At 36.2% G+C, this 16,505-nt stretch overlaps 1 protein-coding gene across 2 annotated transcripts in view; it reads left to right on the top strand.

The window, feature by feature from the left end:
* The first annotated feature begins 6,603 nt into the window (after positions 1-6,603).
* The window catches only part of tmtc2a (transmembrane O-mannosyltransferase targeting cadherins 2a), a 29,499-nt gene continuing 19,597 nt past the window's right edge, over positions 6,604-16,505 (top strand). For both annotated transcript variants that reach the window (XM_016551157.1, XM_016551156.1), the window contains exon 1: positions 6,604-6,984. In XM_016551157.1, the coding sequence (XP_016406643.1) occupies positions 6,902-6,984 (83 nt within the window). In that variant the 5' untranslated portion in view covers positions 6,604-6,901. The remainder of the gene's footprint in view (positions 6,985-16,505) is intronic.

Raw genomic sequence — 16,505 nt, 5'->3', positions numbered from 1 at the left:
TACAATAAAAATGTTTTTTTTTATTTATGCAATTTTTTTTTTTTACAAACATTATGTAAAATATAAATTATGTCAAAATAGGGTTGTTCACAGTAAATTAAAAGCAGGTTTTCATTCCAGCTGCTCCAAAGAGCTGGCTGTATTAGTCTCCGGATCGGTTCAGTTACAGTATGATGCATAACGGTTCGGTCTGCAGCTTAAAGCGGAAAGATATAGTGATCAGTGTGATGCAGAACGTTGCTTTTAGTGTTCATTAGTCTGACTGCTTTATAAATCAGCCTTAGCCTTACTGAGCCACACGAGGACATCAGTCACACTTGAGACGTCTTGTGCTTCCACTTATTTAACACACCATTAATATTAATCAGAAATTGAGCTCTTCATTATTTCCAGGCCATTCCCCACAGACCATTATTCTCCTGTCTTATGTTTTAGTTAATATTCATAAATTAAACACCTCGAGGTAGCTTTTGTCTTAACCTGATTGATTCTTCAGTGTATTCTTGCTCGATTAAGACCCCTTTAAGAACTCATAGCACTTAAGGCACAAAGAGTTTGTTTCTCGTGCATTTGTTTTACTTTCTTATACTACTATATTTGGTGTTACTATTTATGTGTTTGCTTCTATATTAAGAGGGTATGTGGCTTTATAGAGCTCCAAGAGAGAATTCAAAGCCACCAATTCTAACTGCAAGGAGTTTATTAATGATTATGCACACTGACCTGTCATAATTGTTCAGCAATATGGTTTCTTTATGTGATAATTATGCAGTTTCAAGTAGCACAAGTGGTTAGTAAAGTTCTGTCGAAGCATTAACAAGTCACTGTGACTGGCTGATTTGTTTTTAACTTGTTTTCTTTGTTTAGACTGCAGTGAATTCATATTTTCATCATAGTAATTATAAGTCGTTATTTATTGAATGCAAACAGTTGTGGAAAAAATTGAGGAAGTTTGTTCTTTCAGAGAAAGTAGGCCACATAGCTAAGCTTAAGTATACACCATTCCTGCTTCTAATGATTTTTCCTTCTCTAACTACACTACATCCATTTATCATGGTACCATTTGACCAGAACAAAGCCAGCTCTGCCATTATTTCTGGAAAAAATAGACGCCATTAGTGTGTCTGTGTGGAGATAAGCATGGCTACACATTGACACTGCAGCTTGAACTTCACTGAATTTGTTGGTGCCAGTCTAATGCTTTGCCAAAACGTGTCCGTTGACCAGTCGCATATGTTTCCCTCATGAATTCATCTTCCAGCGGATGAATTGTGCCATATCCTGTTCTGTGTCTAAATTAGAGAAAGGAAAAGATTCAGGATAATGACATGATGCACTCCAAAACATCTCTCTCCATGACAGAAATACCAAAGCGATGGGAAACCAGCCTACTCACTCCCTTATTTCCTGAAACTTAGCTTTTTTTCTTTGTATGCAAGGGAGCTTGAGGAAATGCTTCTCTATCGTCACCAAGAATGTCCAGCTACACTTTGAACAAAACAAGTTTCCTTTGTAGTACATCATCAAAAACATAAGAATTAGTTTTCTTCTCCTCAAGCAGAAACAGTCAGCTGATTTGATTTTGCTTGTGAGGACAATCATTTTTCACTTCACAAAACAGCTGCTGTCCTCTGAAGTTTTGTGGTCAACAACCATGGTGTGTTTCACCGACTTAATGACTTCAGGGTATAAATAACACATTTACCAAAGATGTGAGATGGCAAGAAAATGCTAACATTTGTTGAAAAGCAAGGTCTCTAGATGAGTTTTTTTGAAAGTTGAACTTCTTAACTTGAGTGCTATGCTTTTAGAATGACGTGTCATGCACAAGTCACCTCAAAAGACGTAAGATGTGAGCGCAACAAATACATCCTCCTAGCGCATGATTGATGCGTTCTGTGTGAATGGCTTATTGGGGTGGTGCATGCATTTTTGCATTAAAAAACGTGGAATATGAAAAAAAGCAAGGTCTCATTTTTTAAAAGTTAAACCAACCCAATCTCAAGGTGGTGATTTCATATGCATTCATGCAATGTGATTTGTACGGAAATGTACAAAAAAAAAAAAAAAGCAATCTAGCCCCAAACCTAATGAGACTGTACGAATTTATACAAATTATCCACCAAATCACCAAAACATAAAATAGTTACAAATTGCTATAAGAAAACTTATTTTAACTTGAGCGACATGTTTTTAGAACACAGTATCAGGCGCTACTTATGAGGTGGCAATTTTGTGTAAATTTGTACAAGGTACAGAAAAGTGTGATTTTTAGAAAAGCAGCATAAAAAGTACAGCCCTACTCCTAACTGTCAGATGGGCATAAGCAAATCGTACGAAAACGCACAAATGAGATTTCCTATTCGTATAAATAATCAACCAATTTGCCAAAACGTGCAATAATTCCGAATTATCGTACAAAGTATTTTTGAACTTGAGTGCCTCGTGATTTGTACGGAAATGTAAAAAAAAAAAAAAAAAGCAATCTAGCCCCAAACCTAATGAGACTGTATGAATTTATACAAATTATCCACCAAATCACCAAAACATAAAATAGTTACAAATTGCTATAAGAAAACTTATTTTAACTTGAGCGACATGTTTTTAGAACACAGTATCAGGCGCTACTTATGAGGTGGCAATTTTGTGTAAATTTGTACAAGGTACAGAAAAGTGTGATTTTTAGAAAAGCAGCATAAAAAGTACAGCCCTACTCCTAACTGTCAGATGGGCATAAGCAAATCGTACGAAAACGCACAAATGAGATTTCCTATTCGTATAAATAATCAACCAATTTGCCAAAACGTGCAATAATTCCGAATTATCGTACAAAGTATTTTTGAACTTGAGTGCCTCGTTGCAAGGTGCAACATTCAAATATGACAGCTGTGTGCTTTTAAAAAACAATAAAAAAGGAGTGCAGTTGAGTGCAAAACTGCATTCTGTGTGAATGGCCTCTTATGACGTTCCTTTATGCTTCGTCTTGCATTTTTGAACGCAAGTACGTGTTTATATTCAACTTTAGTGTGAAAGATTATACATTAATTGAATTTTTACTCCCAGAATGTGACTTTTTCTTTGCTGATTTTGCTGTGTGGACATCCAGGCCCTGGCAGGTCTGTGTGAGAATGAGATGAAGAGGGAAACGAAGGGAAAAGTCAACGGGGAGCCATTTAAGCTTCCAGTCAGCGGAGGAAGCAGGGAGGAACAAGATGAGGAGGGAAATGATGGGAAAAGTCAATGGGAGCCAGTGAAGTTTCCGGTCAGTGGAAGAAGCAGGGAGGAACCACACAATACTCCTTATCAGGCATCGACGCTTTATAGGGAACTGCATGGGAAAATAAGAAGGAGAGGGGAGAGTGAGGGCGAAGGGAATTGGAAGGAAAGAGAGGTGCAATTTATTTTTTCATCAGTGATTCAAAGGGACTAAACAGGATGCACAGATGGAAAATATTCTGTTATTATTTCTCTCTGTTTCAATCTCGTCTCTATTTCTCCCTCACACGCAAACATATGCCAATCTCATCTAGAATGATGCATGATGAGCTCCTTCTGAAAATAATCAGCTTCTTTTTTGCCTCACTGTCTGAAGTGTTAACAGGATTTTAGGAAACAAATTCATGTCTGGCCTAAGGATGTACATGAATAAACTGTCTTCAAGTTCTGTTATTTCTCTCTCGCTGTATGCTCTATGCATCATGGGCCTCAATCCAAATTTGATTGTAAAAATCAGTGATATATATATATATATTTTTTTTTTTTCAGTTGTGGATGAAAATGTAAACAAGTTTTTGTAATGTGTTACCTATCACAAATTGGACAGCAATGTAAATGGTTTCAGATTAAAATGTTTTGCCCTGAAAACATTTTCCCATAATATCCTCACTTCCTTATTTGAGTCAGGCTGCATGGGAACTATAACAAAATCTCTCATTAGACAAGCAGCATTTTACGTGACACGTTTTTAATATATAAAACATATGGATGGCAGAACTAAAAAGACACTTGTTTTATAAGTTGAATTAATGCAGCTGTTCAGTATTCTATGGGGTAATGGGTTGGGAACATAGTTTGAGCAGTGAATGGGTGCCGTCAGAATGTGAATTCAAACAGCTGATAAAAACATCACAATAATCCACAAGTAAACCACTTAACTCTTGTCAATTTATAATGTCTTGTGAAGTGAAAAGCTGCATGTTTGTAAGAAACAAGTCCATCATTTGATGTTTTTAACTTCAAATCATTGCTTCCAGCTTTCTTACAAACATCCAGGATGGCCTGAGGGTGAGTAAATTTTCAGCAAATTTTCATTTTTGGGTGAAGTATTCCTTTAACCAGCCAACTTCATTTGTGGAATTACGTTATGGAAAATTCAAAGAGGCGTTTGTAGTATTATATATATATATATATATATATAAATTCTTTATACAACCGGAGCTCTGAAAAAGAAAATGACACGCGTATTACAGTCCTCCTCAGACTTGTTTTTTGTACATAAGGTGAATAAAAAAGCTAAAATTTTACATTAAAATTTATTAATATTACTAAGAATATCTTGCCATTTTTATTTTTATGATCGTTATTATATTATTTATTTAACTGTTATATTTTCTTACAAACATCCAGGATGGCCTGAGGGTGAGTAAATTTTCAGCAAATTTTCATTTTTGGGTGAAGTATTCCTTTAACCAGCCAACTTCATTTGTGGAATTACGTTATGGAAAATTCAAAGAGGCGTTTGTAGTATTATTCTGTCTATATCAGATCATTGTTGATATTATTGTGTGATTAAAAGCATTGCAGTTCAAACACAGGACTGACAAACATGAAAATGTCAAATACCAGTTTTTGTTATCAAAAAGAGAGGATGAAGAACAAAACAAACATAAGAATAACAATGCCAAGTCAAGATTTCAATTATTTTCCATCTGAAATGTTCTTTTAATAAGCATAAAACATAAGTTTGGTGCTATTTATTATTTCAATACAATTGATCTCAGTGTGTTTTTGTGCTGGTCTAAATCAAGCAGGTGCTATTTTGGAGCAGGAGTGTTCCAGACTGTGGCACTGCCCAACATGACTGTTTCCTTTGTGATATTTATCAGCTGTGATGAAAAAGTCTTTCCTAAATTAAACACACACACACACATATATATATATATATATATATAAATTCTTTATACAACCGGAGCTCTGAAAAAGAAAATGACACGCGTATTACAGTCCTCCTCAGACTTGTTTTTTGTACATAAGGTGAATAAAAAAGCTAAAATTTTACATTAAAATTTATTAATATTACTAAGAATATCTTGCCATTTTTATTTTTATGATCGTTATTATATTATTTATTTAACTGTTATATGCATTTAAAAAAAATTTCCTGTTTACCCTAGAACACACCTGCAACCAGTTATGAACCAGTTTAGCGAACATCAAGTAGCCTAATCTATTGTAATTATAATTTTGTGAAATCACTGCCGTTTCAGGTAGAAACAATTTATCATCCCATTGCTTTTTTAATTGTATACTTTTCAGATTGACATCTATTCCATCTGACTGTTTGTATCCGCAGCAGAATGCAGTACTGATCAGGTCAGAGCTCGTGTTGATCCCTGAAAACAGTAGTTGTCCTCCCAGTGGGGTTGATGGTCAAGGGTCAACAGCTTGAGGTCAGCGGGGTGGAACAGGAGTGGAGTGACTACACTGGGGTACAAATGATCTCCTCTCGCTCTTGTTCCTGTTTGACTCGTGCAGATTCACAAATGCACTTAGCAGGTTTTGCCCCAGCTGCTCCTCAGTGGGGATTTTCAGAGATCCACATGCAAAAAGCATCACAGGATGCTTTTTGAAAAAAGAAAAAAAGAACTCACCACAGGCTGCAAACATCTAATTCATCATCTACACTTCCTTCAAAGCAGATTATTATTAGGGGGGAAATATATATATATATATATTTTTTTTATTACATGACAATTCTAGTTCTCAAATTTGATTGGCTGAATGGCGTTCCAGAAGTATGGAAGCCTGTTTCCGCCACGAAATAAAACAAACAAACAACAAAATACTCTTTGCAATTCTGAGATATAAACGGGCAATTCTGAGAAGAAAAGTCTGAATTGTGACATATAAAGTCGGAATTTCTAGATTATTTTTATTCCATGGCAAAATAAATAAATAAACGGAACGTGAATTCTGAGAAAAAAAAGTCCGAATTGTGAGAAGCCTATAATTCAGATTTTAAATTTCGCAATACTGACTTTTTTACCTTCAGAATTGGGGAAACAAAGTTCGAATTGTGAAATATAAACTCGCAATTACCTTTAGCCTATTTATTTATTTATTCAGGCGAAAACGAGCTTTCAAAAGTAATATTTACATACCAATCACAGGATGGAACTTAATGTAGCCTATGTATAAATGTTTGTTTATTTATTTATTTAATTCCAAGTTGTTCAAAACTAATGTAAATGCTGCAAACCAACGCAAATGCAGTTTATTATGGTCGGGCTCTAAATCAATTTGATAGGACAAGACAAGACACTCTCAGCTCAGCGGCGCTTATGCTTCTCTCGTGAATTGATTTCTGCGCATGCGCGGCGTTCCCAAATATTACACGCGTGTTGTGTGATTGATAGGAGGGTGTTACTGCAACGGGATGTTTCACTACGCTTTCTGGACGAAGAGCAGGCGAATAGTCTCCGTTTATTAGAGAAATCCTACAGTGCGAGCAGATATGCGGGCTGAATCCTCAGCCTCGGACTGAGAATGGGTTAGACGAGCGATGGTTGTGTTTGAAACTCTTCCCATCAGGAGCAAAACAATGAGGTCAACAGCAAACAGACACGGGGACTGATCAGTGTCATTCATTCCTGGACTTTCTTTTCTCCTCTTTGTCGTTGAGATGATAGTGGAGCTGGTGTGCAGCGCGGTGGCTCTGCTCCTCTATATGAACACACTGAGCGCTGATTTCTGCTATGATGACAGGTACAGTCCTTCCCCAGCACTTCACCTCAACAGTTAAGCGCAACAATGACAGCATTGGGACAGGTTTGTTCAGTTTTATGTGCTATTACTCACACAACCTCGGGTAATGTACCCTGTATGTTTATGTAGCACACGCTCTTTGTATTGTAGTTTGTTAAAATAGCACATTTAACTCGGGGAAAGCAGTTTTTAGTTACTAAATATAACTAAATTTATTTCCAAAATAGTTTCAATAATTAAAAAAATACCTATAGATGAGAAACGCTTTGTGGCAGTTTAAAACGTATTTAAACAGTGTTGATTAGTTTAATTAGTTTTTGCATTTATTTAGTTTGTTTATGCCACTTGCAATATATTTAAGAAACGTTTATAATGTCACATATCAGGTCGCTAATATTGTTTGTCTTTTGTCTTCATTGAGGAGATGCAAGGGGAAACCGGGGCTAGTTGTCACACTTTTCACTCAAGTAAATATTTTGCAGTTTGGGTTGTTTAATTAGCCTCAAATAACAAAAATGTAATTGGTATCCTACTGTACAAACATGTATAGTTAACAACATGTAAAATGTGTGACAACTTGCCCCAAAGTGACCCAAACACTGCAAATTTGTATAGGCCTATTTTTCTTAATCAAACGCACCTAATTGAACTCATTAGCTCATTTAGTAGACTTCAGGGCCTGAAACAGATGTGGAGATATCCTAAATGTGCACTGATCAAAACATTTACTGAGAATGAATCTCTGTGAAATCCAGCTCCAGTCAATCCCATATTTGACTGTGTGACGGGCCTGCTGTCTCTGTCCTTCTCATCATCACATTAATGCTTATTTAAATGCTTAATTAAAACCTTTTCAGCATGCTTTACCGGGCATAACCCTGGGCATCTTTTGTGGCTTAACTGCAGCGAAATGACCCATGAAATGATGGGTTTAGTGTAGTAGCCAATGCAGAAGGAAAGTGATAATTTGTGTAAACATCTCCAGTTACTTCTGATTCCATTAAAATTAATTTATAGACTCCCAGGTGGAACCTAATCAGGCTTTACAGATCATTTCAAGGACCCAGTTGGGCACATCAGTGTTAATGCCATAATTGTTCCAATATCTCATCGTCAACAATTTGACCTCTGACTTGCCAATCATATGTAATTAATTGATTTTCAACTGGTCAGATATTTAAATACAGATTCAGCAAGTGCTGATCTACTCTGTGACTCTTGGTGCCGTTATATTTACCATTACTAGACGAAATTTCGTGGGCGAAATCCAGTCATTCCAATAGGAATCCATGTGATTGGGAGTGAGAACGAAAAAGTTCTTAATTAAAATTTCCCTCATGTTCAAGTTGCATAGTTGCTGCATAGTTTAAAAGTGGTAGACAATGGACCTTTTTGCACATTAAATTCTACAGAAATTTCACTAATATGACTGCAAATTTTAGTTCTTACGGTCTGTAGGAGTGATGCAAATAGTGTGTCTCACACGCTGCGTTTAAATGTTAAATCACGACCCGTGACCTTTAATTTTCAGATGAAACCCAGTGTTCATTTAAACCCTAGAGATGCACACATGCATGCATCCTTCTCTGTCCTTCTTGAGTGACCACAGATACCCAATCAGTACACTGACCTTACAGAGTCATTCATCAAATCGACCTTCTCACATAAAGGTCAACAGTCTTGCGTCCTTCACCTGTTCCCCGGGGTTTAAGTTGCTTTGATTTATGTGTTTGTGTGCACAAGGTATAATCAAAGAATCTGGTGATTGGTTTTCTGTGATTCCAGTCTCGACTCCTGGGACTGGTTTCTGTCTCTGACTGTGGTCATGCACCAGCTGTTGAAGTGCGGTTGCAATCCTAGGCTTCCAGAGCTCTGGAATACCGTGCTCTGTCTCTGTTTTTTTTAATCACGTCAAGTGTTTTTCCTTGGAACGGTACAGAGGCTTGTCTGCACTCCATGCGCCAATGGTAATATCAATAAAAAAGTGAATAAAGCATTCTTGGTATGAAATGCACAACTCCACTGAAGGCAGAAGACGTCAGCCAGCGTTAATCCTACTGGGGGAAATTTATTTTTACATGTCTTCAGAGTGATGTTTGAGAGCCGGCATGTGATCTTGTGCCAACTGTGCTTTTCTAAAGCATTTTCCATGACTCTGACTGTGAGTTATAAGACCTCGCTTACATGGTTTTTGCCCTCTGGATGAGTTTCACGTAGCTTCCAGAGATAAAATCTTGCTGTTTGTTTCGAATGCTAGAGTTATGTTTGTGAAGAGACTTCCAGAGGATGTTGTTTGCTGATTAGCTCAGGTTCAACCATGTCCATATCCGTTGCAGAGGACATGTTTCCCCAATATACCCCCAAGTTAGTTTTTGATTCATTCAGTGGCATATTACACTTGTAGAGCAGCTGCTTCTTTGATTAATACAGTGGTTGCAATTGACACTTGGTACTGTATGACAACAGCAGTATTGCATTGTAAAAAAAAATCAAACAGACTTGTAGTTGAATGAAAGATTTGTGTAAGAAATAAGGTTTTTAATTCAACCCAGTCATAATACTGCTGCCCACTTTTCTTCATTCTTCATGTTTTGTTCATCTGTAACAGGCCCTAAACATGACCCTAGAAATGTGTAATGGGCCTCAAGGGGGATTTACAAAGAAAACATCCATCACATTTCCAGCTGTGTGACGAAATGCATGCTTAACAAGTTATCTTGCGTATTGCTGAGAAAGTTACTTTTGCTGTAGTAACTTTGATATCTCCTGCAAATGAGCAGGGAATGTTTTCTTTGTTTCGTGTTTTGCAGTATCTCAATTGTTGCATTCGGTTTGATGGTTATCTGGTGCACATGTGCGTTTTATCAATGGAGAGACTCTAATAGCACTGTGTGGCTTTTAGGAGGAGTGTTTCATATTGTGCCTTTGTGTGTATTGTGATTGATAGATGGTGTCAAAGAGTGCTCACACTCAAAGCTTTATAACCGTCTGTGTGGTTTTGACAGATGTAAAGATTAAAAATAAAGTGCAATTCAATGCTCATATGAAACTTTTATACTGCATTTTGATCACATTGAGGTTTTTGTTTCACTCTCATGTCCATATTGACAGCTGTTTTGTTACCCATATAGATTTTGACTTAAATCATGAAGTAAAATAGCACACATTTGCCATCCACAAAAATACTACCAAGTACGTAAGCGCTCTATTTACACTAGTCTTTATGATGTTAATCCTGGCTATTACAGGCCTTAATATTAGTTGGCAACAGACCGTTTATTTTATCAAATCATTTGTTCTAGACATGCTTTCATGCCTTTTAAAATGTCAGATTGTTATTTTATTAAAGCTCTTGGGGTTTTAGGACAAAGAGTTTTCCTGAAATTGTCTTTTTTATCCATTTAGAAGTAGGTATGTGGTCATTGGTGGCCTGGGAAAGAATTCAAGTCAACATAATGAATTTACAGTGTGTATTTCTCCAATCCATGTCTCAATCATAGAAATAAACATGTTAATGGAATGATCATCCTACACCATATTACAATTAATTTTAAATTTATTTTTTAAATATATTTTTATTTTTAGAAAATATATTAAGTAATATAAAAATATATTTATATAATTGTATTTAAAATATATATATATATTTTGTTATAATATTTTATATAATTTAAAAAAAAAAAGTGTAATGAATCCACATCAATCTACTCGCATGTACTCGTTACAGTTAGAGGCGGCTGGACTTTATAACAGATCAATGCATTCGCATTACTCTGCAGCTCTTGTCACACCCTGTTAGTATCTTCAGTCTTTTTTCCATTAAGTTATTCAGTTCAGGGTGTATTGAACCTGTTACAAGCCCAAATATCCACATTGCGACCAGAACAACCCAGAGAAGTACATCACAGAAATGATATATTTTATGAAGGAGAGGCAGATGGGCTTCATCAAAAGTACCAAAATGAATTTTTAAATTGTTTTGAGTGGTTATAGTGAGCCAGAGGCAAAGTGAACGAGATGCAGAGCAAGTGGGTGACTGAAAGGTTTGATTTGTTGCCAGTGGAGATTGCATTTTAAAGCGCTCTGCATTTCCCCCTCGACCCCTAATGTGCCGTATTATTCCACCAGTGAAGAACACATGTGAGTTTTTAAATTCAAACCTACCATCCCTATTGATTTATGCACACTCTATGGGAGTTTGTGTCGATGTTATGCTGTGTGTTGGGGGTTGATGCCTTGATTACTTGCAGATTTTCACTGGATCTCCTTCTGTGGTCAGCCAACTCTGCACATTTGAACACAGTCTGAATCCACAATCAGGGTAAAACCCCTCATGTACCGGTCAGTGACACCAGCCTCCCAATGGAGGATCATCTACAGGCAGAGTTGAAGGTAGAGTTTCATGAAAGAACGTAGCCAGTGTTGCAACAAAGAGCATGCTGCTTTAATGAGCTTGACTAGCATTGGCATCAATATACCACCATGGGATCTGGCCCTTTGTTCCAAGAAACATTAAATAAATGCTGCTTTTACCAAAAAAAGGACATTATTTTTATTCAAACGTGAGTGGCTGGAGCAGAAGAATATGCAATTGCAATTAGATTCTCTGTAGTTTGCCACTATATATGTGCCTCAGTCTTTCATGGTATCACATTAAGCAGAATTTTATTGTGTGCATGGACTCTAGACCCTGACAGCTCCCCTCAGTGCCATTATGAAGTAGCTTTTGGAAACGAGAACCCCCTTACGTTCCCTCATAGAAGTCGTACTGGAGTAAGTCTGGATGAAAGGGTTCAGCAGAGCGGTCATTGAGTTATGAAGTGTTCACACATGATGAAAACCTCTGTCCTGAGGACTTGCAGAGTTGAGGCATAACTTCCCATCCAGGTTAATGTTCAACAGACCTCAGAATATGGTTGCTGATGGTTAAAATCCAGAAAATATTTTGAATGTATGTGAATACATGTAATCCGTTCAGTCTTCCCATAAGTTCCCAGAGTTTGTGGCCTTTATATGGCTCATGGTTTTTGTGGGTCTTATGGAGTCTGTATGTTCTGGTCCCCAAATCAGACTGAGGCAGGTTTGTAATATATTTTTTTTTTATGTACTAGTTTTTATTTATTGACTTAATTTATTTGAAATGACTTCTTTCTGACTTTCAGTGGGCTATTGGTTTTAGTCTTCATCCCTTACATTACTAATATAGCACCACACTGCAATATTTACTTCAGTAATTTATCTACTTACATTTCTTTGCTTTCTTACATTACTAATATGTAGGGTTGCCACTAACGACTATTTTTATTTCGATTAATATATCGACAATGGAACCATTCAGATGGAATCCAGAAAATAATGGAAAACAGAATTTGGTAAGGATAAAACTGTAAAACTCAATTAATTAGACGGGCTTTTTGATTAATTACATTTAATTTAACCATTAAAACAGAGTATAGAAAAATGAAATGGAAAAAACCAGACTAATAATGTGTTTTATACATTCTCGTCTGTGAAATGTGCCACTTCCGGTATTTTGCCGGTTAGTCAATGCGAGCAAAATGAAGTCGAGGATTTAAAAAAATCGAATAGTCGAAAAAAAATAGACTAATCGGGACAGCCCTACTAATATAGCATCACACAGCATTATTTATTCACTTTAGTTGCTTATTTACTTACCACTTTTATTGTTATTTATTTGAAATTGACTAGTTTCCGTAGGCTGTTAATTTTAGTTTTTAATTTCTCACATTACTAATATAGCGTTACACTGCATCATTTTATTTATTTACTATATTTATATTTATTTATTTGAAAATAATTTTTCAGTGGTCTGTTGGTTTTAGATTTCATCCATCACATTACTAATCCATCACACTGCATCATTTATTTACTGTATTTTTTATGCACTTTAGTTATTTATTTGCTTACTACATCATTCATTAGTTTATTTGAGAATTACTTTGGTTTTAGTTTTCATTTTTTACATTACTAATATAGGATCACACTGCACCATTTATTTATTTTCATTTATTTTATTTATTTGTTTAGTTACTTATTTACTTACGTACTATATATATTTATTTGAAAATTACTAATTTTAGTAGGCATTTTGTTTTAGTTTTCAGTTCTTACATTTCTAATGGCATCGCGTTGTACCATCTGTCTACAGTTTATAAAAAAACTACGTTATTCTTAATGCTGAATCAGATTTCGGGTTAATTCCCAACAACAATAAAGTCCACTTGGCTGTAAATTGTAACTACTGTCATATGAGTCAGCAGCTTTCACTGGATCAGACGATCCCTTCCCCTCTCTTGTTTAAATCAGATCATCCGGCACTGATTAAACATTTATATTCTATTCAATTTGTTTATATTGTAGTACATATTTATGAGTTTAGTTTTTGTCTTCATAATATTTTCCATTAATGATGATAACCTCAGGCTGAGGGACCACACACATTTTAGCCCAACATTTGTGAGCTCTGCCTGCACTGGTGTCAAAGTGCACTGGCATCTGCCTTCTCCACAAACAGATAGGTGGGCATAAAAACTCGCCACAGTTGGGGGAAATTCAAACCCTCACAAGCCCCCACAGATTACACACATTCGTAGCTGTTTGCTGTCTGTGTGATCGATGACGATTGTGTATCATCTTTCGGCAGCTCCCGCTATCAGCACTCTCTGCCTCCTCCTGTCTTTGTCTTCCTCTTTCCTTGGTTCTCTTCTCTTTCAAACACTTCCTCACCAGCCTGGTGCCAATTTGGAATTAAGGGAGCACACAAAAATAAATCCTCCGTTCTCAATGTCAGTTCTGTGCATCTGACTGACAAATTCTCTAATGAATTGATGCCTTCTGCTCAGGTAGAGATTAATGACAGTCATAATCCTGTTGAGCTCAATGTGTGTCTGTGTGTGTGGATATAAAGGGGATCCATCAACACGGTGTCATGCAGTGATAATTGGACGCCCTGCTTGACAGGTTAATCACGGGGTGATCATGGTTCCTGTGGACCGTTTGCTCCTGGTCATCTGTTAGGAAGGAGTGAGTCAACTGAATCAAATCCCAAGCCCCGTTAAACGCTGCTGATTATTTCTTGTATTGAAATAATTGATAAAAAGATCTTTGATCTTTGAGCATCAGAAGATAAACAGTTCAAGACCACCAGTGAAATTGCTTCCGTTTTGCATTTGTCTAATTTAATACAGTTTTTCCATTACAAATTATGGCCAGTGTCATGGTCCATGTCACAAATGTTATTAGTGACCTAGAAATAATGCAGAATCTAATGTATTTCTCATTAATTTTACGCCACAATGTTTTACATTCGTCAAAATCCTAAAACTTTATTTTCCTGGTTTGAATTAGATTATGAATCCCAGATTTTCAGTGAGGTTTCAGACTTTTGGAACCCTCTGTAAATAATGGCTTGCATAAACATTTAAGTATGTAAATAGTAAACAAAATGGTTTAAATTTCTTTTAATTTGTAAAGTGGTTCTGGTGATTTTGTGCAAAAAAAAATAAATAAAAAAAATATCAAGCATGTATGTCTATTTATAAATATTCATAAACATTTCTTGAGTGTTCCAGCAAGTAAATTATTTTTCATGAAAAGGTCTGTGCTAGAGTTGTTCAAATTTTGAATGCTTTATCTGTGCTAATAAGCAACAAAAATTTTTTAATTGTTCTTAATTTCCTCAGTAGTTTAGTTTTTTATGTGCAAAAAATTAAGCTGCCAAAAATTTTTTTTTTTTGTAATGTATGGGCAGTTGAAGTCTGTGCTAGAGTTTTTCAGTTTTTGTCAGCTTTATTTGTGGTAAGAAACAAAAAATGGTTCAGATTGTTTTTAATTTCCTCAGTATAGTACTTTTGCTTTTTATGTACAAAAAAAAATCAAGCTGCTAAATAAATAAATACAAGGAAATAAAATCTGCATGTATGACCAGTTATAAATCAAACAATGTTCAATTTTTCATGAAGTCTGTGCTAGAGGTTTCCCTTTTTTTCCAGCTTTGTTTGTGCTAATGGTTCTCTGTGCTTGACATTATTCATTTGCATACTGCCAAAGCTACCTGCAACCTAATGAGAGCCTCTAATTTCGCTTTCCTGGATGGATTTTATAAATTACGTGAAATGTCACATCTCCATGCCCCGCTGCTTTATGAGTTCAATAGAGATTCATTAGGCCGTGTCACAGAGCGTGGCAGCAAAGTCCATCATCGCGTCTAGTCTATTCAGCCAAATTCTCCACGCTCTTAAGCTCAAATGCATTTCTAGGTAATTACTGCTGCTTCAAAAGGCACGTCGTTTTTGAATTCCTAATTTGAGGGGATGTTTTTATAGCCTCTCACTTTGTAAAAAGCAAAGCAAACAAGACGAGAAGGAAATGTTATAGTTTTAAGAGGCCCTCTGCTGTATTTCTCACACCTGTAACCCTCCAGCGCTGAGCCATTAATGCGTTTCCCATTATATACCCTCAGTATTTTTTTTAGGATGTAACTGTGGAGGAATATTGTGAACATTTAGAGAAATGTAGCTTTTTTTGTGATGTGGACACTCCGAATTGAGGATTTGATTTCCGAAGAACAAAGAAAGCGTCTAAAAATTCCCATATCCAAGTAACCTTCCCTGAGGGAGAGCTGCAACTTCATCATTTTATACATATGACCTGTACTACATCATTCAACCTACATTATCTTAATGATATGCTGTGTATGTAGGGAGGGGGCTTGTCTTTTGCTTTGTGTTTTTGCTTTTATTCTGCTCTGAGCGATAGGGCATCATTAGTAACCACATTCGGGTCATATTTCATTCCTATTCAAATCTTTTAGGGTCTGTAATTCATCACTAGTCCGGAAGCAATCTGTTTGCTTTTCCTGTTTCCCCTAGATAAGAGGCGCATAGAGCGTTTCGCCTGCTGTGTAAAGAGATTGCAGTGATATGAGGACTTGTTTAGGTACACTGTCTGCAGCGCTCTCATTGCTATGCAATGCCATTACCGGTCAGATGAAACCATTAATTTATTGTTCAGGTGCGGAGGGTTTGTGTGCGCGCTTTTGAGAAATGTCAGACAGACTGTGAGGGGTTTTTGTAGCATTTTATTATGTATGTATATAATGTTTTTGTGTTTTACATGACCATTTTCTACCACCTTTCTGTTTGTTTTAGCGACCATGCTATAAACTTATGTAAATGACCTCAGTTTTGATTGGTTGGTCATATGTTAATATGTTCATGATTTTGATGATGATTCTTTTTAAATTGACAAATTTTTCAAATCTAGTTTTCATAAATGATGAGAATGTAATGTTTACGTTCCATTCGATTTTAACTGGATTTGAGAAGTATTTTTCAAACCATGAGCTGAAAAAGGACCCCTTGCTTATTCCTCAATGCTGTTTTTCTCTTATCTGGCTCACAGATAGTATTATTCCTCATGCGGTGTCTGGCTCTAGTAACATCACACCATCAGGTCCTGGAGTTTGTGTTTTATCTGGCCTTGCTTGATTGCAGAGTGGG

This window comes from Sinocyclocheilus rhinocerous, unplaced genomic scaffold, assembly GCF_001515625.1.
Source record: "Sinocyclocheilus rhinocerous isolate Xijiao unplaced genomic scaffold, SAMN03320098_v1.1 scaffold2480, whole genome shotgun sequence".
Classification (NCBI taxonomy): Eukaryota; Metazoa; Chordata; class Actinopteri; order Cypriniformes; family Cyprinidae; genus Sinocyclocheilus; species Sinocyclocheilus rhinocerous.
Note: the sequence above shows the minus strand (reverse complement) of the source record. Positions and strands in the feature narration are given on the sequence as shown.